This window comes from Pongo abelii, chromosome 2 (assembly GCF_028885655.2).
Source record: "Pongo abelii isolate AG06213 chromosome 2, NHGRI_mPonAbe1-v2.0_pri, whole genome shotgun sequence".
NCBI classification, from domain to species: Eukaryota; Metazoa; Chordata; class Mammalia; order Primates; family Hominidae; genus Pongo; species Pongo abelii.
Window position 1 is genome coordinate 140,980,660 of NC_085928.1, and position 26,488 is coordinate 141,007,147.

General features: G+C 41.9%; 1 protein-coding gene, 1 long non-coding RNA gene and 1 pseudogene across 2 annotated transcripts in view; 2 read left to right on the forward strand and 1 right to left on the reverse strand.

Moving 5' to 3' along the window:
• MRPL3 (mitochondrial ribosomal protein L3) overlaps window positions 1-1,675 on the reverse strand; it is a 41,392-nt gene extending 39,717 nt beyond the window's left edge. The window contains exon 1 of the mRNA XM_024244384.3: window positions 956-1,675. Within this exon, the coding sequence (XP_024100152.2) occupies window positions 956-1,047 (92 nt within the window). The 5' untranslated portion in view covers window positions 1,048-1,675. The remainder of the gene's footprint in view (window positions 1-955) is intronic.
• LOC134761022 (uncharacterized) lies at window positions 1,094-19,173 on the forward strand. The gene is made up of 3 exons (XR_010139241.1): window positions 1,094-1,228; window positions 16,116-16,191; window positions 18,681-19,173. It is a non-coding gene; the product is annotated as an uncharacterized LOC134761022 (long non-coding RNA).
• A 5,936-nt stretch (window positions 19,174-25,109) lies between these two features.
• Window positions 25,110-25,803, forward strand: LOC100437252 (bcl-2-like protein 12; annotated as a pseudogene).
• The last annotated feature ends 685 nt before the right edge of the window (window positions 25,804-26,488 follow it).

Sequence of the window (26,488 nt, forward strand, 5' to 3'; positions counted from 1 at the left end):
ACAGAAAAGGGAAGTCACAAATTGGAAAGTGTAGTCAGGGCCTTGGGAAAGGGCTTGGATTCTATATACCTTTTTTTCGTGTCTCCAACCTTTTCCTCACCCCCCACATTCCTTCGGATAAGGCTCACATTTAAACTGTTAGTCGTTACCCTGGAGAAAAAAATTCATCTTCTCCTCGCAGATAAACATATTCCCAAAAAAACAGTCCTACCTATAGACATGAAAAGCCACTAACCCATTTGGAAGTGTACCTTAATAGTCTTACATTCAGTGGAGGTGGCAGAAGGTGGCATGCTGATCTTTGTCTAACAAGCTCACCTCCTCCCTGCAATGACATAGCCTAGGTTCAGAGAAGTGAAGAAACTGGGTGTGCAAAGTTAAAAGATCCATAAAAGGCATGACCTCTGAACAGGTGAACGTACCAAGAAAGACCTTAGTGGGTGGAGGTCAGGAAGAAGGGGTATAATTCTTGCATGGAGAGTCAGAACAGAAGTAAAGCTTTCTGCAGTCTACTCTCCTTTTGTAGTCAGGTAAATTCAGGCTAGATTCCTAATTTTCTACTTATTAGTTGAGTGACTTTGGGCAAATTAACTCACCTCTCTAACCTTCAGTTTTATCTGTAAACCTTATGATAGTAGTTTGCTCCCGTGAGGCTACATAAGGCACCTAATACACTTAGCAGAGCGCTTAGTACCTGGCAAACGCTCACTAATTGTAAGATATGATTGCTGTTAATAGCGTTCGCGGCTAGTGGCTGGCTCATAAGGGTTTTTTAAAAATCACCACTTCAATCCCCTTAGAACGTGCTTCCTTAGGTTAACGGCCCTTATTCTTCTGTGTCCCACGTCTCAACAGAGCCCCTTCCTCCTACACTCAGGGGAGGCCCAACTGCACCAGGCCATTCCACTGCTGTAGGACGCAACTGTGCAGGTAGGACACCCTCACACCTTCCTACCTGTTCCCCGGGCCCAGGGCACCACCCAGGCCGTCCGCGACTCGACCCAGCACCTGGGCGCCGACCTGCGTCAGCAGCCTCCAACCCGGCATGGATTAGCCCGGGAAGACTCGACTCACGACTTCCGGGCGCCCCGCCGCTCTGCTTTCAGGGAGTCCCCACACCACCGCCACGTGGACGCAGTAGCCGTGGGGAAATTGTCGCAATGACCACCGGAACAGTAGCCGGCCGATGCCCTCCGCGACGGAAAGAAACCCGCCGGACCCACTTCCGGTGCGTTTTACAATGAACTCCGGGCACTAGAGTCGCTCCCCGAAACTATAGTTCCGCTTCCACCGTTGTCCTACTTTGGATCTGAGTTGGAGTAGGTAGGGGTGGGTGGGGACTGACTCGCCTCTCCAGGGGTAAAATAAAAGGGATGTTCAGAGTTTAAACTTTGGAAGAATAAGGACAGACTTCCTGAGGACGCTAAGGAAAATGGAGACACTTCTAAATAGTGCCCGTTGTGAGGCAATGCATTATGCTAAGCAGCGCTTGATAATCCTATATTTGTTAATCATAAAAAACGGTCCTGAAAGGAAGTAGTTATTTTTCTATTATAAATGAGGAAACTGACTCAGAATTTAGGTGCTGGTCCAAAACAACATATCTGGCAGAGGAGCAGAGTTGGCACTGAAACAGGGTTGGCATGTGTTATCAATAGACTACACCCATAGAAATGATGTATCCCTTCTAGGGCTGAATCATAAAACATATTGTTACTTCAGTTTTTGTCTCTTGGATTGGCCCTATGGAGAAAGCTAGCGTTCATTTCCTGCTGACACTCAAACAGCTCTGCAGGGAGGAACATATAAAGAGGAATCAACTAGCCAGTCATGACTGAGCCACCTAGGAAGTGGATCCACCAGTCCTAGGCTGCAACTCATGGAGACGTTAAGCCTGAATCTCCCAGCCAGGCAGCTCATGAATTCCTGACTAGGAGAAATTGCCACAGAAAATAAATGATTACTGTTTTTTTGAGTCATTAAGCTTTAGGGTAATTTGTTATATAGTAATAGATAGCTAATACTACACCTTCTGCACAAAAAATCCCCTGTCTTGGGTTCCAGATCTAGCCTAATGACCATGTATGTGACTAGGACATTTATTCTTCTACTAATTCCCTTATTTGTCAGATTACTGTTTGAAGAAATTTGGAAATAAGAACTTTAAAGTGTAGCTATTTCAACCTTCTCTTTTTACTAGAGATCTGGCTATCTTGGCTTAACAGATCCACACAATGGTCAATTCCTGGCCATTACTTGGACTTTAGTGGGCTAAAAAATCTTTGCTTTGCTTGTCCATTCATTCCACTTATTGCTGTTGCAGTTACCTTAGACACTTTTCAATAATATTTTGGACCTTGAAGGAAAAACTACATCTCTTCATTCTAGCCATGTTGCCTGGCTTCCCAGATACTTAAGGATGGCTCGTCATTGAACAAACATGTTTTGAGATGTGCTACATGCAAGAAGTTGAGAATAAGAAGAAGATTTCTGTACCACTGCCAATAACTAACATTTCTTACCCATATAGTGTGCTAGAGTATGTGCTCAGCATTGTGGAAGCCCATCAGCCAAGGCTACTAGAAGAAAACGTGAACTCATACAAAGTTGAGTTTAATTAGCTTGATGCAGCAAAAGACAGCATATGTCTGAGGATGTTTCCAAAAGAGTGACCTGGGAGGGGCTTGAAATGAAATTTGGACTTAAGGCTGAGTGATTTTAAGGTGGCATCAGAGAAGCAGGAACTTGTTTTAGAATGGATGCTGTCAAGAAGAAAGGATAGTTCAGCAATTGGATATCTTGATAATCTGTTCTAGAGACAGGAAGAACAGAGAGGAAGTGGACATGATGTTCATAAGAAAGCAATCACTCAGAAGAAGGAACTGTTAGTCATTTTGCAGCAGTGGTGTGGCCTACAGTACGGTCTGTAAGAAATATTGTAATGATGGGCTGGGAGTGGTGGCTCAGCACTTTGGGATGTCAAGGCGGGTGGATCACGAGGTCAGGAGATTGAGATCATCCTGGCTGACATGGTGAAACCCCTTCTCTACTAAAAATACAAAAAAGAATTAGCTGGGTGTAGTGGCGGGCGCCTGTAGTCCCAGCTACTCGGGAGGCTGAGGCAGGAGAATGGTGTGAACCTGGGAGGCGGAGCTTGCAGTGAGCGGAGATTGAGCCACTGCACTCCAGCCTGGGTGACAGAGCAAGACTCCATCTCAAAAAAAAAAAAAGAAATATTGTATTGATGTTCTGCTATAAACACTGCAGTCCGGTTACTAATAGTATTCATTTTTACTCTCTCAGTATATTTTCTCACTTGATTGTTATGACAATCTGCTGTGACAATAGTATAATTATCTGGATCTTACAGTTAAGAAAATAGGCATACAGAGATTACATAACTTAAATAAAATCACCCAGCTATTAACTGGTAGAGCCAAAGACTGTGACCATAGATAGAGCTTATGCTTTTAGACATTTTGTTTCTTTGGCTCTCTATGACAAATATGTCATTACTCTTGCCTTGGAATTTCTTTAAGGCTAAAGAGGAAAATCGGTAAGTAAACATATCACATGCAGTGGTCAGTGAGGATTGAAGAGGTAGCCATTTGGTCTAACATTTTCCCATAGTACCAAATATCTCCTAGTCCATAAGGAGGACCTTGACAGCAGGCACCACTGCTGAACTGAATCAAAGTAAAACATGGTTTGTCTGCTGTCGTGAAAAATGTGTCTCCTGATTGCCAGCCAGGGCTGAGTGGTGTCATACTTGATTTAGTCACTGCAATATGCTGCTAACTGAAAGTTACCAGGCCCAGTCGTCAAGGGACCCAGCCTAGGCTTTTCTAGGGCAGTCAGGCACTGACCTAGAGCTTCCTGTTATTTCCGATGTCATCCTTCAGACACAGCCTTAGACCCTGAAACTGTAATGCCGTTTTGCCTCGCTAAGATTTCAATTCCTTATTGGAACGAAGATAACTTGCACTTTCTCTTTTTAGTGCTACAGTTCTATAACACTTACTCCGCTAATTCAGACCAACAGATGATCTCATAAACCTTCTCTTATTAAATAAAACATTAGGAATAGATTCATTTTTGAATTACTAAAGCCATGTTCAATACAAGAGAATCATAGAAGGAACAGATTTCAAAGCAAGAGTTCACTGGAAATAAACTTTTATATGTGTTCCTGCCATTAGGCTCTACCATTAGCTCTTATAATGTTTGTGATACATCCTGTATAGTTGGATTATTGCAAGATGGTAAATTTTTTGTTGGGTAATTTCCATTTTAGTATTCATTTATGCTGTCTCTTAGTTTATAACATACCTTATATTTGAAATTAGAAATCTTTTAAACAATGAGTTTGGATTTACTAAGTTATCCTTTTTTTTTCTCCATTTTTCTCAAGTTGTGAGAATCTAGCATATTTTAAAATCAGTAAAGATGTTATAAAGGCGAGTCAAGCATCCAATGGGGATATAGATAAAATAAACTTTAAGAGATTTTTGAACTTTAAGATTACATTGCTGGCTGAAATAGAAAATTTGAAAGGCTGTATTACAAAATCCACAGATACTCATTCAATAAGAGAATGAATTCTGCTTCAGTGTCCTTCAGTAAGGCCAAATCACAATTTGTAACTTTAATATATTGGTTTTAAAACATAATTTTTATTTGTAAATTCCCAAGTAAGCCCACAGACTTTAGGATTCCAAGAGATGATCAGAATTAAAATTCATTTGGCTTGAAGAAAGCCTAAAAAATATAGAAAAAAGCAGTATGGCCATGTAGGAATCTGGGTTTAAGGTTTCAAAACTTAATGTAATTATACCAATGTGCGTTTTTTAAAGTTCTTTGATTACTTAGAAAAAATATTAGCAACAGACAATGTAGCATCACATGCCAGGGAACCAATGCTTATCAAAAGGCCGTCTCTTCCTCCCTGGTCTTCCTCCCAATGCCAGTGTAGTTTTGATGGCTAGAGTATAGCTCTAAACCAGTGGATACTCTAGTCACCTAGAATCATAATCAGGATTACCCCTCTGAGCCTTACAGATACAGAATCTGGAGAAATTCTAAAGACTGAGTTCATTTAGGATTTTGATTCCACTTAGAGGAGGCCTAGGGGTTCCCTGAAAAATGATAAATAACTAATATTTGCATGCTTTTGCTAAGTGGCAGACACTGATCTATGTGCGTTCCATATATTAACCTATTTAATCCTCACCTGTGAAGTGGGTACTGTTAGTCTCATCCCCATTTTACAAATATGGAAACTGAGGCACAGAGAAGATGAGCAGGTCATTCAAGTGCACAAACTTTACATTTGTTAAGTAAGTAGTGGAGCCAGGAGTTGAGGCCAGGCAGGCGGTCTAGAGTCCAAATGCTTAACTGATCTGCTGTACTGCCTCTTTCCTTAGAAGAGAAAGCTGCATAGCACATTATTGGAACACTCAGCTCAGCATCCAGAGGATGCCCCAGACCAGCAAAGATTGATGATGATAGTGCTAAGCCTGCATCTTTAGGCGTCTGATCAGTCTAGATCAGAATCAGTCGGTCTCAAGAGAGAATGATGAGGCCGAACTGCTTGAGATATTCACCCATTCAATTCCTATGCAACCTCATTGGAGGCTCTTCAGAGCCCACGTGATGTCAAAAGCCTGTGATTCTCAACCCTGAATGTGTACAAGATTTACCTGGGAATCTTGCTAAAATGCGGAACGTGATTCATTAGCTCTAGGGTGAGATCTGAGAGTCTGCATTTCTAACAACTCAAGATGATGTCAGTGCTGACCACATATTGGGTAGCAGCATTCTAAAAATGGCTGTGAACTCAGAGCCAAGAGACTTGGGATTCAATCTCAGGTCTAAACTTAACTAGCAGTGTGACACAGAGTAAATCACTTCACCTGTCTGCCTGTTCATCTGCCCAGCTGAGGCCTGTTCTAGTCTTCTAAGTGAAAGTCTTTCTGGAAGGTAGAAAACAATAGTCATATTATTCTTCCTTCTTTTTTTTTTTTTTTTTTTGTAAAGATGGAGTCTAGCTCTGTCACCAGGCTGGAGTGCAGAGTCTCACTCTGTCACCAGGCTGGAGTGCAGTGGCGTGATCAAGGCTCACTGCAACCTCCGCCTCCTGGGTTCAAGCGATTGTCCCCCTCAGCATACCAAGTAGCTGGGTTTACAGGGGCCCGCCACCATGCCCAGCTAATTTTTGTTTCGTTTTGTTTTGTTTTTAAGTAGAGACAGGTTTCACCATGTTGGCCAAGATGTTCTTGATCTCTTGACCTTGTGATCCACCTGCCTCAGCCTCCTAAAGTGCTGGGCTGCGCCCAGCCACAATAGTCACATTATTCTAAATATTTATGTCCTAATTCTCGAAATCTGTAAATGTGCTTTATTACATGACAAAAGGGACTTTGCAGATGTAATTAGAGTTTTGAACCTTGAGATGTGGAAATTATACTAGATTATCTGGGTGGGCCCAATGTAATTACGAGTCCTTAAAATCTGAGAACATTTCTGGCTGTGGTGAGAAATTAACAATGGAGGAAGGGTAAGATAAATGCAATGTAAAAAGAATCAACCTAACAGTGTTTGCCTGGAAGATGGAAGAAGGGGTCCACAAGTCAATGAATGCAGTGACCTCTAGAAGCTGGAAAAGGCAAGGAAATATATTCTCCTGTAGGAGCTCCAGAATAGAATGCAACCCTGCAGACACTTTCATAGTAGCCCAGTGAGACTTGTGTCAAACTGTTGACCCCTAGAATTGTAAAATAACAAATTTGTGTTGTTTAAGCCATTTAGCTTTGGGTACTTTGTTATAGCAGAAATGGAAAATCATTATAGACAATTAAGCCCAAAGTTCAAAATGCTGGTAACTCATATAGCAAAAAGAATTTGATTTTGGAATATTTTGAGATATAACATCAAGATTTTAAAAGGAACTGTTCTATTTTCTTTATTTAGTTTTGTTTACTTTTTTTTTTTTTAGAGATGGGGTCTTGCTCTGTCACCTAGGCTGGAGTGCAGTAGCATGATATGGCTCACTGCAGCCTCAAACTTGTTGGCTTAAGCGATCCTCCTGCCTGCCTTCTGAGTAGCTAGGACTACAGGTGAGTGCCACCATGCCTGGCTAAATTTTTCATTTTTTTGGAGAGACAGGGTCTTGCTGTGTTGTTCAGGCTGGACTGAAACTCCTGGCCTCATGCAATCCTCCTGCTGTAGCCTCCCAAAGTGCTAGGATTACAGGCATGAGCCACCACACCCAGCCAGTATTCTGTTTTCTAGTTTCCTTTGGAGGTCTAAAAAAATCATTATTAGTATGAGTAAGACCCCAAAAGCAAATGCAATAAAAATAAAAATAAATAAATGGGACCTAATTTAACTAAAAAGCTTCTGTACAGCAAAAGAAATCATCATCAGGGTAAACAGAATGTCACACGCGTCCTTGTGAAGGCAGTCCACCAAACAGGCTTTGTGTGAGCAACAAGGCTGTTTATTTCACCTGGATGCAGGCAGGCTGAGTCCAAAAAAGGAGTCAGCAAAGGGTGGTGGGATTATCATTAGTTCTTATAGGTTTGGGATAGGCATACAAAGTACATTCTTAAGAGCAGGGGAGAATATTACAAAGTACCCTCTTAAGAGGGGAGGGGAGAATATTACAAAGTACCTTCTTAAGGGCGGGGAGGGAAGGCTATATCGTATCAGTTAGGGTGGGGCAGGAAAAAATCACAATGGTGGAATGTCATCAGTTAAGGCTATTTTCACTCCTTTTGTGGATCTTCAGTTGCTTCAGGCCATCTGGATGTATACATGCAGGTCACAGGGGATATGATGGCTACGCTTGGGCTCAGAGGCCTGACATTCCTGTCTTCTTATATTAATAAGAAAAACAAAACAAAATAGTGGTGAAGTGTTGGGGTGGCGAAAATTTTTGGGGGTGGTATGGAGAGATAATGGATGATGTTTATCAGGGCTGCTTCGAGCAGGATTAGGGGCAGTGTGGGAACCTAGAGTGGGAGAGATTAAACTGAAGAAAGATTTTGGGGTAAAAAGTGATATTGTGGGGTTGTTAGAAGGAGCATTCGTCATATAGAATGATTGGTAATGGCCTGGATGCATTTTTTTTATGAATTGAGGGGCTAAACAGAAGACACAAGGTCCAAATAAGAGAAGGAGAAAAAGAGTTATTATAGGACTAAGAATTGGGAGGACCCAGGACATCCAAACAGAGAGTGCTCAAGGGGGTTCAGCATAATTATTTGCTTGATGGCGAGTTTTTGGGCTCTATCCTTGAGTTTTTTTATGTTGTCATATACCAGGCCAGATTGATTTAGGTAAAGAGAAAAACACACTCTTCATTTAAAAATATATAGAGTCCTCCTTTTTCAGCAGTGGGTAAATCGAGGCCTCGGCAATTTTGGAGGAAAGACAAATGCAAAGCCAGCGATTGTTTGTTAAAGAAGGATTAGAAATGGCTAGGAGAGAGTGAGTAAGAGTGATAGTGTGGTGGAGATAGCTGGGGAGAGGTAGAGGGTGGCATAAGAATGGGAACTAGAATAAGAGTGAGTATAAAAGTAAGGAATAGGACTTCATCAGGGTGAAAGTATTGGAGTGTGTTCCGTCAGCAAAGATCATCTATCCACTCCAAGAGGGAGTCAAGAGTGGCAGATTGGGGATAGATTTTCATGATGGAAAGGAAATGAGAGGTTTTAAGAGGTGGGCTAATGGCTTGTAACCTACAAGGAAGAGGTTATGAAATGATGACAGAATACAATGGGCTTATGAGGCTGGAAGGAGATATATATATATATATATATATATATATATATATATATATATATACATTTTGGTCTAAGAACCATCTGCCTTGAGTGGAGAGAGATTGATAGGTGGAAACTTCATTTGGAGAGTAAATAGGAGTGACCAATGAGAAGGAGAAAAACTGGCCATGAGGCACAGAAGTTGGAAGCTAGCTGCTGCTTTAGCTACCTTATCAGCATAAGCATTGCCCTGAGTGATTGGATCTGATGCCTTTTGATGGCCCTTGCAATGAATGACTCCAGCTTCCTTTGGAAGTAAAGCAGCTTTGAGAAGAGTTTTTATTAAAGAGGCATTAATGATGGAGGACCCTTGCGTAGTGAGGAAACCTCTTTCAGCCCATATAACAGCATGGTGGTGCAGGATATGGAAAGCATATTTAGAGTCAGTATAAATATTGATGCGTAGTCCCTTTGCAAGAGTGAGGGCCCAAGTTAAGGCAATGAGTTCAGCTTGCTGAGAGGTAGTGGAGGGGTCAGAACAGTAGCCTCAATGATACATGTGGAAGATACTATAGCATAGCCTGCCTTTGCTGGTGAGTGGCGATTAGGCCTGGTGGAATTGCCATTAATAAACCAAGTGTGATTAGGGAGACGAACAGAAAAGAAGGAAATTGGGGAAATGGAGTGACTGCCAGGTAGATCAGAGATATACAGTCATGGGGGTCAGGTGTGGTATCAGGAATAATGTGGGGGCCAGCCTAAAATAGTAAGATCAAGTTGTTTGGACAGAAAGGCTACAGGACATGATCCCAGCTCTTGTGTAAGAATTCTGACTGCACAGCCCTGAACTTTGGCTGTGTGTAATGAAAAAGAGTTGGGATGAGTTAGGGAGAGCTAGTGTGAGAGCAGCTTTTAGGGCTGTTTTTAAGGAATGGAAAGAGGGGTGGAGAAAGGATTTAGGATTTATGGGGTTGGCTAGGTTTCCCTTTGTGAGTTTATATAATGGTTTTATTAGGATGGTAAAACCAGGTAGCCAAAGGCAAAAGTATCCAACCATGCCCAGGAAGGAAAGGAGTTGTTGTTTTATAGAAGGGGTTGGGGTTTGGGAGATTGGACAGACACAATCAGCAGGGAGAGCACATGTGTTTTTATGAAGAATTATGTTGAGATTGGTAACAGATGAGGAAGAAATTTGGGCTTTGGAGGGGGATATGTGATATCCCTTTGAAAATAGATGTTGGAGAAGCAGGAAGGTGTCTTGTTGAGAAGATTTGTAGGGGCGGGGCTCTAAAGTAGAAGGTCATCAAAATATTGAATAAGGTAGAAGGTCATCAAAATATTTAATAAGGTGAGAAGCAGATGAATGGAAAGAAAGTAAATCATGAGAAAGGGCTTGACTGAAATAATGGGGGCTGTTCCTGAAGCCTTGAGGCAGTACAGCCCAGGTAAGTTGCTGATGCTGATGGGTGTCAGGGTCAGTCCAAGTGAAAGCAAACAGAGGCTGGGTGAAGGGTGCAAAGGAATAGTAATGAAAGCATCTTGGAGATCCAGAACAGAATATGTGGGTTTGGCACTATAGGATGGATGAGAAGGACAATTTGATTAATGAGGTGAAGATCCTGAACCAACCTTTAAGACTTGTCTGGTTTTTGGACAGGTAAGATAGCGGAGTTTTAAGAGGTTTAGAAGCCTGGCCATCAATACCTGCAACAGTTAGGAGGCAAGGGAAACAGGGCCCTTGAAAAGAAGGTAATGTGGAGAGGATAGCCTCCATATTGATTAAGAAGGGGACGGACTTCCCTCCACTGTAAGAGTTACGCAAAGTGTCCATGATGGTCCAGGAGGCTTCTAAGGTGATCGGGCAGTGTCAGTCTTCAGCCGCTAAGCCGAGAAGATCTGGGAAGGAGTCAGTCAGAAAGCCTTAGGCCAGAGTTCCAGGGGCTCTGGGAGTGGCTGTCGGGTGAGTTGGACAGTCCGATTTCCAGTGGGGTCCTGCACAGATGGGACACAGCTTAGGAGGAATCTGGGGCTGCAGGCATTTCTTGGGTTAGTGGCCAGATTGCCAGCACTTAAAGCAAGATCCTGGGGGAGGAAGTCCTGAAGGAATGCCTGACCGCTGTGGCTTAGGCGTTTTGAAGTTCTTGTGTGCTGGAGATGTGGCTGGGGTTTCTCTCACAGCAGAGGCAAGTAATTGCAACTCTTCTCTGTTATTTTACACCTTGAAGGCGAGATTAAGTCCTGTTGTGGGGTTTGAGGGACAAAATCTAATTTTTGGAGCTTTATTTAATGTCAGGAGTGGACTGGGTAATAAAATGCATATTGAGAATAAGACGGCCTTCTGACCTTTTAGGGTCTAGGCTGTAAAGTGTCTCAGGGTTGCTGCCAAACGAGTCATGAATTGGGCTGGGTTTTTATATTTGATGAAAAAGAGCCTAAACGCTAACTGATTTGGGAAAGGTTGGATAAAGAAAAAGGAGCATTAACCTTGACAATGCCTTTAGCTCCAGCCGCCTTTTTAATAGGAAATTTTGGGGCAAGTTGGGGAGAGCTAGTCACGGAAGGAAACTGTAAGCCAGATCAGGTGTGAGGAGGGGAGGTGATAGAAGGATTATAGGGTGGGGGAGCAGAGGCTGAGGAAGAATTGGAGCCTGATTCAGCCTTGCAGGGAGTGACCTGAGGAGGAGTCTGGGGAGAAGGGGAGAGGTCAGATGGGTCAGTAGAAAAGGAAGATTGAAAAGACTCAGTGATGCTTGGGGTTGGGACTGAGGGGACAGGTGAGAGGGAAAGAAGGAGGATTTGGGATGAGTCACATTGGGATCAGAGACTAGGGAGGGAACGAAGTGTGAAAAATGCCTGGATGTAAGGCACCTCAGACCATTTGCCCATTTTTTGACAAAAGTTATCTAGGTCTTGTAGGATGCAGAAAATGAAAGTGCCATTTTCTGGCCATTTAGAGCCATTATCAAGTTTGTATTAGGGCCAAGTGGTTTTGCAGAAGAAAATAAGGCATTTAGCTTTAGGTCGGTTGTGAGTTGAAGAGGTTTTAAGTTTTTGAGAACACAGGCTAAGGGAGAAAAGGGAGGAATGGAAAGTGGAAGGTTGCCCATAGTGAAGGAGGCAAGCCCAGAGAAAAGAGCGGGTAGAGACATGAAAGCGCAGGTAGAGACAGGAAAGCATCACTTTCCTGCTTGTCCCCCAGGAAAGTGGTGCTTGCCACTAAGGGTGAAGGATCAAGGCAGGCATCCCTGCGGCGATCAGACACCTCTGAAACGTGGGTGAATAATCAAGCAGGTGTCCCCACAGTGATTAAACACCAAGGGAAGACTGTCTTCCCAAGTCCGTGACCAGCGCTGGAGTTTTGAGTTCATGGATAAAATGTGTCTCCTCTGTCTCTACCAGAAAAGGAATGGAATTGAAAATAAGAGAAGGGAGAGATTGAAGGATGGTGCCAAGATTTAAAGGAGAAAGAGGTTCAGGGACAGTGAGAGAGGTTGGAGAAGAGAGTAAAAAGAGGCCACTTACCCAATTTAAAATTGGTGAGATGTTCCTTGGGCTGGTTGGTCTGAGGACCTGAGGTTGCAGGTGGATCTTTCTGACAGAGCAAAGAGCAGGAGGACAGGAGAATCTCCCAAAGGAGGTCCCCCGATCCAAGTCACGACACCAAATGTCACAGGGGATATGATGGCTTAGCTTGAGCTCAGAGGCCTGACACAGGCAGCCCACAGATGGAAGAAAATATTTGCAAACCTTGTATGCAATAAAGGACTAATATCCACAATCTACAAGAAACTTGTTGCAAACAAGGCCCCCAAAATCTGGCCATAAACTGACCCTAAAACTGGCCATAAACAAAATCTCTGCAGCACTGTGACATGTTCATGATGGCCATAACGCCCACACTGGAAGGTGATGGGCTTACCGGAATGAGGGCAAGGAACACCTGGCCCGCCCAGGGCGGAAAACCACTTAAAGGCATTCTTAAGCCACAAACAATAGCATGAGAGATCTGTGCCTTAAGGACATGCTCCTGCTGCAGTTAACTAGCCCAACCTATTCCCTTAATTTGGCCCATCCCTTCATTTCCCATAAGGGATACTTTTAGTTAATTTAATATCTATAGAAACAATGCTAATGACTGGCTTGCTGTTAATAAATATGTGGGTAAATATCAGTTTGAGGCTGTCAGCTCTGAAGGCTGTGAGACCCCTGATTTTGCACTTCACACCTCTATATTTCTGTGTGTGTGTCTTTAATTCCTCTAGCACCACTGGGTTAGGGTCTCCCCAGCTGAGCTGGTCTTGGCAAAACTCAAACAAATCATCAAGAAAAAACAACAACAACAGATAATCCCATCAAAAAGTGGGCAAATGTGACTTCAAACTATACTAAAAGGCTACAATTACCAAAACAGCATGGTACTGGTACCAAAACAGAGATACAGACCAATGAAAGAGAACAGAGCCCTCAGAAATAATACCACACAGCTACAACCATGTGATCTTTGACAAACCTGACAACAACAAGAAATGAGGAAAGGATTCCCTGTTTAATAAATGGTGCTGGGAAAACTGGCTAGCCATATGTAGAATGCTGAAACTGGATCCCTTCCTTACACCTTATACAAAAATTAATTCAAGATGGATCAAAGACTTAAATGTTAGACCTAAAACCATAAAAACCCTAGAAGAAAACCTAGGCAATACCATTCAGGACATAGGCATAGGCAAGGACTTCATGACTAAAACACCAAAAGCAATGGCAACAAAAGCCAAAATTGACAAATGGGATCTAATTAAACTAAAGAGCTTCTGCACAGCAAAAGAAACTACCATCAGAGTGAACAGGCAACCTACAGAATGGGAGAAAATTTTTGCAACCTACTCATCTGACAAAAGGCTAATATCCAGAATGTACAATGAACTCAAACAAATTTACAGGGAAAAAACAACCCCATCAAAAAGTGGGTGAAGGATATGAACAGACACTTCTCAAAAGAAGACATTTATGTAGCCAACAGACACATGAAAAGATGCTCATCATCACTGGCCATCAGAGAAATGCAAATCAAAACCACAATGAGATACCATCTCACACCAGTTAGAATGGCGATCATTAAAAAGTCAGGAAACAACAGATGCTGGAGAGGATGTGGAAAAATAGGAACACTTTTACACTGTTGGTGGGATTGTAAACTGGTTCAACCATTTTGGAAGACAGTGTGGTGATTCCTCAAGGATCTAGAACTAGAAATACCATTTGACCCTGCCATCCCATTACTGGGTATATACCCAAAGGATTATAAATCATGCTGCTATAAAGACACATGCACATGTATGTTTATTGCGGCACTATTCACAATAGCAAAGACTTGGAACCAACCCAAATGTCCATCAATGATAGACTGGATTAAGAAAATGTGGCACATATACACCATGGAATACTATGCAGCCATAAAAAAGGATGAGTTCATGTCCTTTGTAGGGACATGGATGAAGCTGGAACCATCATTCTCAGCAAACTATTGCAAGGACAAAAAACCAAACACCGCATGTTCTCACTCATAGGTGGGAATTGAACAATGAGAACACTTGGACACAGGAAGGGGAACATCACACACCAGGGCCTGTCATAGGGTGGGGGTAGCGGGTAGGGATAGCATTAGGAGAGATACCTAATGTAAATGACGAGTTAATGGGTGCAGCACACCAACATGGCACATGTATACATATGTAACAAACCTGCACGTTGTGCACATATACCCTAAAACTTAAAGTATAATAATAAAAAAAGATTTAAAAAAGTGAGAAAATGACATGAAGAGACATTTATCAAAACAAGATATACAAATGGCCAACAAAAAATATGAAAATATGTTTAACATCACTAATTGTCAGATAAATGCAAATGAAAACCACAATGAGATATCTCCATATCCCAGCCAGAGTGGCCATTACTAAAAAGTCAAAAAACAGTACATATTGGCATGGATGTGGTGAAAAGTGAATATTTATACACTACTGGTGGGAATGTAAACTAGTATAACTTCTACGGAAAACAGTATGGAGAATTCTTAAAAAACTAAAAATAGATTTACCATTGAATCCAACAATCCCACTAGTGGGTATCTACCCAAGAGAAGCCATTATATCAAGGAGACACCTGCAGGCATATGTTTATTATGGCACAATTCACAATTGCAATTATCAACCAGTGAATGGATAAAGAAAATTTGGTATATATGCACCATGGAATACTACGCAGACATTTAAAAAAGAATTTAATAATGTCTTTTGCAGAAACTTGGATGGAGCTGTAGATCATAATTCTAAGTGAAGTAACCCAGGGGTGGAAAACCAAATACTGTATGTTCTTACTTATAAGTGGGAACCAAGCTATGGGTACATAAAGGCAGACAGAAGGTATAATGGACTTTAGGTGCTCAGAAAGGAGAGGGTGAGTTGGCAGTGAGGGATTAAGAAAACTACACATTGGTTACAATGTACACTACACAGGGGAAGGATGCACTAAAATCTCAGACTTCACCACTATACAGTTTATCCATGTAACCATAAACCACTAGTACCCCCAAAGCTGTTGAAATTTAAAAAGGTAATTTTTGGTAAGAAGGCTTATATCCTTTAAAAATCCAAATTAATGATCAGTTTCATTATTTGGTACATCCATATATTGAAAATACTTGATTGCATATCAACTGTGAAATATACAGTTTTTAGTAGTAGGTGCTTGACAAATATTGTTTAAATAATCAAATGAATTTGAATCACACTTCACTCAATGTAGAAGATAAAATAACAATGATAATACCTGTTATTTATTGGGCATTTTATATGTCAGGTAATTGGCTCGGAATAGACACCATCGAAGTTTCTCCTGACAATAATGATAGATATGTTCACTATTTTACATATGTGAGTGCATGTCAGTTAAAGAGTAAGCAACTTGGCCGGGTGCAGTGGCTTACAAACCTGTAATCTTAGCACTTTGGGTGGCTGAGGTGGGTGGATCACCTGAGGTCGGGAGTTCGAGACCAGCCTGACCAATATGGAGAAACCCATCTCTACTAAAAATACAAAAATTAGCCGGGTGTGGTGGCAGGCGCCTGTAATCCCAGCTACTTGGGAGGCTGAGGCAGGAGAATTGCTTGAACCCAGGAGGTGGAGGTTGCAGTGAGCCAAGGTCGTGCCATTGCACTCCAGCCTGGGCAACAAGAGTGAAAAAAAGGTAAGCAACTTGAACACTTGGCTAATAGGTAGCACAGTGGAAATTCAAAACTAGGTTTGTCTGGCTCTAAAACCTCCAATCACTCTCCCATTTTTCTTCTACTCTTAGAGCATCAAGACAAAAATCTCAGTCTTCGAGCAACTCACAGTGTAGCAGAAAAGACAAAGGAGGTAAACAGGAGGAGGTAAGTGCCAAAGCAGAGATGTATGTACAAAATTTGGTGGTTGGGTTCCCAGGGCAAGCTAGCCAAGAGAACCAGATTTCCTTTGGTGTGACCTAGCCTTGAAAGTCACATAGTATCACTTGACTTCAGTCACAAGCTGGCCCATATTTAAAGGGAAGAAACACAGACCCACCCCTGAATGTGAACATGGCAAAGCCACATTGTAAGAAGAACACGTGGATGGAAGATTGTTGCAGCCATCTTTAGAACCACAAGCACCATGCATATGTCCGTGTGAAATAATGAAGTTGCATCTGGGTAGTTGCAGGGATTGACCAATTCTGACTATCAAGAGTTTAACACTTGAACCATTTAGCCTGACAGTTCCTTGCATCTGATGTCCCTCCTTGCTCACACCACCTCTCCAATTCTCCCTCATCTGCAAGGCCTGCCTTAGGCCTGCCCCCTCCATGAGGACTTTCTCATAATCAATAGTCCTGGCTGTTAGCTCCCCTGTTTCTTAGCAATTATTGTGTGGGGTGTTTTTACCTTGTGAAAAAGCTTCAGGCTATGTCTGGCTGGCTTACAGGAGAAAAAATAAGCTTTATTCCATATTTTCTTGTGCTACCCAGTGTAGCTTTTGGATAAAAAACTAGTGTGTCCTCCCTTCAAAGGCCAGGCTTGAAGAATTGTATATGCCCAAAAGGATATGGGGACTTGACTATGATCCAGCGTCAACAGCACAGTCTGGGACAGAAGGGGAGGTTTACCATCAAACAGGGTGAGCCGCTGACATTGAGCTCCCTTTCCACTGTGCCTGTGACCCCCAGTGGCAAGGACTGGGCAGCTGATGTGGGTCCAGTAGGAGGAATGGACAAGCTGCAAGGGGGAGAAAGGGCACTGCTAGCTTTCAGGGGTCATGCGATGACAGTGGTCCCTCCATTTGTGGTATTAGACTCCAACCAGGCCTTTCAGGATCGTCATGGCAACTTACCCATCTGTGCCGCTGAGCTGAGACGAGACAGGATTCCCTTAGTAACCAAGGAACCCGGGAGATGATGCTTAAAATAATTCTTTATGCCCAGGCAGAAATAAATGCCTTTGCAGTTTTAGTAACCATGAAGCATCATGGGGCATGGCTTTCACTGTCCGTTTATTTCAAAATGGAACAAAATGGCTTTTTAAAGTGGGAATTTCCAACCCAGGTCCAAATGTATCCTTGCTTCACAAAGCACACATCCCGCTGAAGCGAATGAGCAACACACCTGAGCTTCTGAGACGAGCTTCTGGTCACGATTATATAAATTACCTTGAAATAGACCAGGAGCTGCCTGGCTGAAATCACTGTGCTTCATCTGATCTCTTTTTTATTTCCTATTAAAGTCTCAGCCAGTCTCTCAGTAGGGCAAACAGTTATGCTTGGCAAGAGTTTAACACCTAAACCATTTAGCCTGACAGTTCCTTGCATCTGATGTCCCTCCTTGCTCACACCACCTCTCCAATTCTCCCTCATCTGCAAGGCCTACCTTAGGCCTGCCCCCTCCATGAGGACTTTCTCATAATCAATAGCCCTGGCTGTTAGCTCCCCCCTTTTCTTAGCAATTATTGTGGGGTGTGTGTGTGTGTGTGTATGTGTGTATAATATATATTTATATTCTTGCATGGTATCATTCTCTTTTATTATAAGTAGTGAGAAGCCTCAAGCTTCTAAATCATGACTTCTCAATTAAATTGCAAACTCTGTAAAGACAGAGTCATAGGATATGGTTGTTTGGCCTTTCCAGGAACCCCGTATTTATAATAAGAGCTCCAGAAACACTTGGAAATCTTAGAAGTGATGGTTGCAGATGCGTGTACTTTGTGCATGTACTAACAACTGACCTGTTCATGTTGAAAGGGTGACTTTCATGGTATGTGAATTATACTTCAATAACAAAAAACTCAAAAATATGTGGAAATCTGGTATGAAATACTGAGAGAGTAGCCAGAATTACCATACCAGCAGGAGTAGAGGCAACCCCAGAACTATGGCTTGGGTGAAAAGGCCTGAACTTGGGTTACCAAACATCTAGCAGAACGAAGAGTTTCTGTCTTGCCCATTGGCATGCTTCTGCCTCCTCCACCAGCAACGTTAGCAGAAGCAGAGGGCTTAATATTGATATACTCATATAATAGCTAAGAACTTTTCTTTTAAGAAATGTCAGGTCTTGGTTCAAATCCTAAATCCTATTTTTGTCACTATTTCTATGAATCTCGGTGAATCACTTAGTTTCTCTGAGCTTCCTTATCTTTAAAGTATGAAAAAAATACTTCCTTCACAAGGTAACAGTACAGATTAAAGGAAGTAATGTATATAAAGTGCTCAACACAGTACCTGGCACATAGTAAGAACTAAAATAATGCTGACTACAATTGTTAATAATAATATTTATATTCACTTTGTTAGGTATTATAATCATTATAAAAAATCTCAATACATCCTTTTCTAACTTTCTCATTGGTGTTTTTAGCATGAATAATTCATCTTGATGTAATCATGCAAGACTCCTAAGAAGATATTAGGAGAACCTGTCGTCATTCTTTTGGCCTCTAGTGTCCTTTATCTTCACGTTTGCCGGCTTCCTTTTACTACTATGGAAATACAACATATGCAAAAGTAGTGTTTTCACTGTTTAAAAAGATCGTCAGCAGCATCATTGTCATTAACTGCACCAGGAAGCCACGACTCCTTTCTGGACAAGGTGCACTTGCCTCTCTTCCTTCCATCTCTTTCTTCCTCCTTTAAGTTCACAGTCCCCAGTCCAGGAGCATTGCAGAGAATGCCAGGTGTGTCTGCAGACTTGACTTTAAAAGAAAACAAGTTCCTTCAAGTGAGTTCATCATGATGGGAATGATAATTTGTTTGAGAGAATGTGTGTTCTTTGGCAAAGGAACTCCTGTTATACCATGACAGTAATAATAGCAGTAATAAAATCACCAATAATAAATTTATTTTTGAATTTATTTATGTAGTGTCTGGTGTTATGCTAAATGTTTTGCAAATATTATTTCATTTCATTCCCACAACAATCTATGAGGAAAGTACTGTGGTTGGAGAGGTTAGGTAAATTGTCCAAGACAACATATCTAGAAACATCCCTCGTGAAGCCATTTACCTAGTACAACCTGGTTTAGACCCAAGGTCTCCTAATTCACATTCTTATTATTTCCACTTCATGTGATCCTCGGCCTTTGAGCTTGCTGTTTTGGGAGACTGAAAGCAGAATTCTTTATAAAATGTCTCCTTGCTTAAGTTATGGCCAGAAAGGAAGGGGAAAATAATTTAAAAAATGAAACATCAATTAGATTGGAAATGTTCACACGTAAAATGTCATTATGAGTAGGCAAGTCCTTTGCAAAAAGAAGCCTGTGACTCGGTCAGAGAAGAAAATAAGATATATCAACATTGATTCTAAGGGAAATAGACTTCGTCATCTAAACTGGACACTTTCTCCCGTGAGCACAGGGGAATGTCCCAACAATGGGCACATGGGAAGTCTCAAGCAGAAAAAAGGTGCTGGTTGCAATGGATACTTTCTTGGACTTTAAAGCACAGGGGTCTTCTGAGGAAGAAAATGAAGCCAGCATGGGGGACAAGAAGCCATTCTCCCTTAAACCCTCAGTTCCTTCCATCAAACTTCCAGCAAATTTAGAAAACACCATAATCACTGTGTCCTTCCTGCTTCCAGGAATATGAGATTTTTTTTTAACTCACCCCATTGTATTATGCATATAAGTGTGAATCATCTTATTCCAAATCCTGAAATAAAATATGTAAGGAGCCATCATATAATGCACACCAGGGAAATAGTAAGGAGTGGTCAATAGGAAATAATGGGAAGGCATACAGTGGGTTTCCCAGAGATGGAGAGAGGAGGACACTATAATGGTCTGTCCTTATGCCTTTTCTCTGCGGTAGCAACTCAAATGATTTGATCTAGGCTACAGCAAATTGAATCGCCTCTGTCTCTTTTCCATCTCATGTAAGAAAGTGAAGTAGAGGTTGGTGATTGGGCAATATTTTTGCCTTCTTCAACAAATATCCAGGCACCTTCTGTGTTCCAAATCCTATGTGCATCTGCTGTCTACATGCTATCTGCTAGCTATGTGCTTAGTCCCATGGGGAAATCAAAGATGAACCTGTTCTCCAAGGTTCGGGGCAGAATACTTAGAATAAAATATTAGATTAGCAATATCATCATATTAATTTAGATACTTCTTTTTGCCATAAGGGTTCAAGGACCAGAAAGGAGGTCATGGGAATGAGTTCCCTTGGTGGCTGGTGGGGTAGAGGAGGAATGGCCGTGCAGCACTGCCTCTGTCTACCTCTGCCCCACTATATTTCTCTCTGCCAAAAGCCAAGCTATATTAGTCAGAAACCTTTAATTGCAAGCAACAAAAGTCCAGCTTCAACTGAATTAAATGAAAAGAAAATTCATAGGCGTTTGTGGCTGAAAATTTCAATGGTAGATCTCACTTTAGGCAATGCTGGATCCAGAGCCCAACTGAGGCCATCAGGATGCTATCTTATTCTTTTTTCAGTTTTATCTCTTATGTTCTGCTCTCTTCTGTTTTGGCCTCATTTCCATGAGGCGGCAGGATGGCCTCCTGCACACGCGGATTCCTATTCTCATAGTGTAGTAACCCCAAAGGAGTTCTATTCTCCTAAGAGCTCCAGCAAAATAATCCAAGCCCAAAAGTCCTGGGTTTGAATTATTTGGCCTGGCTCAGGTCAAACATTTATCAATGAGCTAGTCACTATATTGAGAGCCATGAAATGCTATAGGTTTTCGCATTTTTTCATCTTGCTTTATTTATTTATGTATTGCCAAGCTTTTGCCTTCTAGGCTGTACAACTTGCCCATTACACTATAAATAGTGACTTATAGACACTTTACGATGTGCCATACATTGATATAACACTTTAAAGATATTATCTTCTTAAGTACTCACAAGAACTCTTAAGAGGTAGATAACATTGTCTTCACTTTACACATAAATAAAAAATAAATAAATATCTAACATGAAAAAAAAAAAAAGAAAATATCCTGGAACATTCTATCACATTAGCTGCCCCTTAAATCATTATTGGGTATAATATTTGTATTTTTATTTTTTAATTGCTAATAAAAAATAATTGCCAATTAAAAAAAAAAAGAAAAGAAAAAAATAAACTGTTCATCCAACTAAAAAAAAAAAAAAAAAAAAAAAAGAAACCTGAAGGTCAGAGAGGTTAACTAAATTTACACATTCTCTGGGGAAACTGTTTCTGCCTGGCACCAAAACTCTTGGTCATAGTCATAATGATTCTGCCTTCTTTTGGAGGATCAGATCAGCTTGTTATCCATTCTTGCTAGAATAGACAAATGTACTTTCTAGGATAGGCTGAGATCTGCAGGAAAAAAATAAAGACTAAATCCCACAGGTGAGGCAGTTCATGTGGGCCAGCTCAGGTAAGCTCATTTTGATCCTAAAGATACTAAAAACAAAACATAGACAGAATAGGATGGTAATTTCTGAGCTGTGGCTATAATTTAATGATATTTTTAGTCACTTTCAATTCATTTGCTTAATATTAAATTCTAAATGAATTAGTTTAGATTATGAAATTATTTTCTCAGTCTAATTCAGTTCCTGTGGGTGTAGATATTTTTAATATCCCACACTGCATTCCACCTGGGTTTGACATTTGGGGCTCTGATTGCTTTCCATGATGCAGGGATTGCAATCCCAGTGGATCCCAGCATTGCCAAGGATTACCTCTGGGTTATTAATGAATGCAGGCAAGTCCTTTTTAGCATTTTTACATTACTTGGAAAAATGATTTGATATGCAAGAGTGAAGAAAAAATCTTCCTCTTGAAATATACCAAAACTGTTCATCACCAGTAAAAGAAATTCTTGTCTTAGAAACTACTCTGGCTATCAGGATGGGAACATTAATGGGGAAGTGGTGTCTGCCTACCTTAGAGTAAGCCCTGCCAAACTCAGGCGTGCTTTCAAATTTTGTAAAAGGGAAGGATGATATATATATATTTTATATATATATATAATATATATTATATATTTTATATATATAATATATATTATATATTTTATATATATAATATATATTATATTTTATATATATAATATATATATTATATATATAATATATATTTATTATATATATTATATATATAATATATATAATATATATTATATATTATATATCTATGCATGTATGTTCTATATACCTAAAAGAACACTGTATAGTATAAGATACCATTATATTTTTGAATCTATTTTTTCCCTCATAAATTCCTGGGCAACACTAAAGAAATTATTTCAGAGCTTGAAGCCATATTTACTTTTTAGGAAAAAGCATTTTTTGTTCCATCAACAAGGCTGGAGTTTTAGAATCCTGCTATATTCTCAGGAATCACAAACAGGAATGGAATGGCAGCCTGATGCACCTTTATGAATTTACACTGGGGTTTTAAAATTAGAAAACACTGTACATTTAATAAAATAAGAAATGCCTACAAAACTTCAGTGTTTCTGAGTAAGCTTGATTATTACATTATACATACTAAAGACCCAAAAAGGTCAGGATCCCACACACAGTTATGAATACCAACATTTCTTTGTGATGCTCTGTATAACTGCAAATGGCAGAAGAACCTTTAAATTAACAATATGAAGAAGGCTTAGATGCATTTTGACACTGAAGAAGAAAGGATAATGGAATTGCAGGGATACATTTGTCTTATTATTGGCAACTATGAAATTTTTAAAATGAAACCTTTGTAAATGTTTAATGAGATTATTCTTTTCTCCTGAGTTATTAAATTAACAATATATTTTATAGCCCATGACTTCTTACAGCAAACACAGGATTCAGTTTTACGTTTATCTCTTTTGCATAATAATTTCCTTTGTTCACTACAAATTTTCAGGAAAACTTTGTTAAACACTACTTTCTGTTCTTGGTTGCACTTTGGAGGATTAAGCAAGGAAAATGTGTCCATGGTGGTATCAGGGGTGGTGGGTGTGGGGTATGATTTAAAGAAAAATGCAGCCACCTAGAAATCTGTTAATGTGATACAAAGGCAGGAGATAATTAGCAGAGGAACCTGGAGCCACATCCAAAGTGAGAGGTGAGGATGGGTTGGGAGGGGACCCAGGTGAGTGACTGGGTGGCATGCTAATCTAATAAACTGGGGTATTAGAATATTTTATTGTGTGTTATTTAGGTTGACGTGAAATTCACATAACATAACCTATATAACATAAAATTAGTCATTTTAAAGTGGAAAATTTAGTGACATTTAGTACATTCAAAATGTTGTGAGCCACCACCTCTATCTAGCTCCAACAAAATACGCCAATAGGGTGATAACATTCCTGTCAGGATATTTTGTTGGAAGGCTGGAGAAACTTGGGGGACATCTGAATTACATAACTGCATTACATAAACCTTGGGAAACTGGTCACATTCTCTTGTATTATAAGTTTGTTGTACTTAATAATGTTTGCCTCAAAATCTTGGTGCTAAACTGAGAATTTTGGTGTAATAACAGTTAATGCACCAGAATTTGATTTGTGCTTACCAGCTATATTTCTTTCTTTCTTTTTCTTTTTTTTTTTTTTTGAGATGGAGTCTCACTCTATTGCCAGGCTGGAGTGCAGTGGCGTGATCTCTCAGCTCACTGCAACCTCCACCTCCCAGGTTCAGGTGATTCTCCTGCCTCAGCCTCCCAACTAGCTGGGACTACAGGTGCCCACCACCACGTCCAGCTAATTTTTGTATTTTTAGTAGAGACGGGGTTTCACCATGTTGCCAGGATGGCCTCGATCTCTTCAGCCTCCCAAAGTGCTGGGCCAGCTATATTTCTTAAAAAACTGCATTGAGGGTCTATTGTAAGTGGTTCCCCTCCCACCAGAAGGATGACTTCTCTTACAGATTTATTTCTGCATGCTCTAATCATGTATTGGGCACTAAATAGGGTATCAGTTTAAAGGTAAGACAGGGCTGTGTTCTCTGGGAGAAACTAAGGTACTAGGTGGGGAGAAAAGTTCTGACAGAGGTATGCACAGGTGAAAAGGGAACCCACAAGATAAATACTTAGTTTAATCTAGGGTAGGGAAGAGAGGTTTAGGAGGGCTTTTTTCTTTTCTTTCTTTTTTTTTCCGAGACGGAGTCTCGCTCTGTCACCCAGCCTGGAGTGCAGTGGCATGATTTTGGCTCACTGCAACCTCTGCCTCCCAGGTTCAAGCGATTCTCCCACCTCAGCCTCCCGAGTAGCTAGGATTACAGGTCTGCACTACCATGCCTGGCTAATTTTTGTATTTTTAGTAGAAACGGGGTTTCACCATGTTGGCCAGGTTGGTTTCGAACTCCTGACCTCAGGTACTCTGCCCACCTTGGCCTCCCGAAGTGCTGGGATTACAGGCATGAGCCACCGCGCCAGGCCTAGGAGGGCTTCTGAGAGGAGTTGACATGTGAGCTGAGTCTCCCAAGATAAGCAGACATTAACTGGGTGAAGGGGTGGGATGGGGGAAACAACAAACCAATGTGAAGAGTTTGTTAGCGGTGTAGGGTGGGGTGGGGTGGCTAAAAGTGGGCAGAAAAGTGTGCAAGGATCATGATGAAAGTCAGATACATGTTATGTTCAAGGTCATATTCAAAAATTAGGATTTCATTCTGAAGTTGGTGGAGAGCCATTAAAGTATTTTAGGCAGGGCAATGATATGCTCAGATTTATTTCATAACTACCACTGTGGCAGCAGTATGGAGAGCAGATTGGATGAAGGTAATACGGATTACAGAAACCAGTTAGGAAAATCTTTTACATTCTAGACAAGAGGGGATAAGGTTAGAATAAGTCAGGAGCAGTGGCTATACAAAGAAGTGTAAAAATGATGACAGTAGGAGTTGAGTGGAGGAGATGGCAAGTTGAGTGGAGGAGGCAGCAGTGGAGCCCCGGACCAGATGCCTCCATGGCAGGCTCTGAAGAGCTGGGGTTCCGGGAAGACACGCTGAGGGTCCTAGCTGCCTTCCTCAGGCGTGGTGAGACTGCCGGGTCTCCTGTTCCAACTCCATCTAGAAGCCCTGCCCAAGAAGAGCCAACAGACTTCCTGAGCCGCCTTCGAAGATGTCTTCCTTGCTCCCTGGGGCGAGGAGCAGCCCCCTCTGAGTCCCCTCAGCCTTGCTCTCTGTCCATCCTCCCCTGCTATGGTTCAGAGCCTGGCCCAGCTACTCCAGACTTCTATGTCTTGGTGGCCCAGCGGCTGGAACAGCTGGTCCAAGAGCAACTGAAATCTCCGCCTAGCCCTGCTGGCCTGGGACCCCGCCCTGCGCAGCAAGCTAGTCGGCCTGTCCTCCGGCTCTTTCGTCCGCCTGGTGGAGCTGTTCTGTAGCCGGGAGGACGGCTCTCGCCCAAGCTGAGCATGCCCCGGGCCCCCGCTTCCTTCCCCGGAGCCCCTGGACCTGGCCATGGAGCTGACCCGGCGCGTGGCCGGGCTGGGGGACACCCTGGCCGGACTCAGCGTGGAGCACGTGCACAGCTTCACGCCCTGGATCCAGGCCCACGGGGGCTGGGTGAGCCGCTGAAGCCTCTCTCTCCGGGCCTCACTTTACCCGACTGTCATGTGATAGAGGAGGGGCGGGGACTTCTTAGGTTCCTCTCAGACCTCAGGTATTCTCCCAGCTCCTCTGCGTTCGTTCTGTGTTGAGCCCTTGCTTTATGCCAGGACTGCAGCCATGAGTGCGGACGCTATGCCTGGCGTCAACGACTGGGTACGCTGATGCTGTGAGCGTGAAACCAGTGACTGAGGTTACTCAGGGAGAGGCCGGACGAGGTGGCTCATGCCTGTAATCCCAGCACTTTTGGAGGCCGAGGCAGGAGAATTATTTGAGGCCAGGAGTTCAAGATCAGCCTGGACAACATAGTAAGACCCCATCTCTACAAAAATTGAAAATAATTAGCTGGGGTCGGGTGCGGTGGCTTACACCTGTAATCCCAGCACTTTGGGAGGCCGAGGCAGGTGGATCACCTGAGGTCAGGAGTTTGAGACCAGCTTGGCCAACGTGGTGAAACCCCGTCTCTACTAAAAAAAAATACATAAATTAGCCGGGTGCGGTGGCAGGTGCCTGTAATCCCAGCTACTCAGGTGATTGAGGCATGAGAATCGCTTGAACCTGGGAGGCAGAGATTGCAATTAGCTGAGATGACGCCACTGCACTCCAGCCTGGGCGACAGAGTGAGACTGCGTCTCAACAAAATAATATAATAATA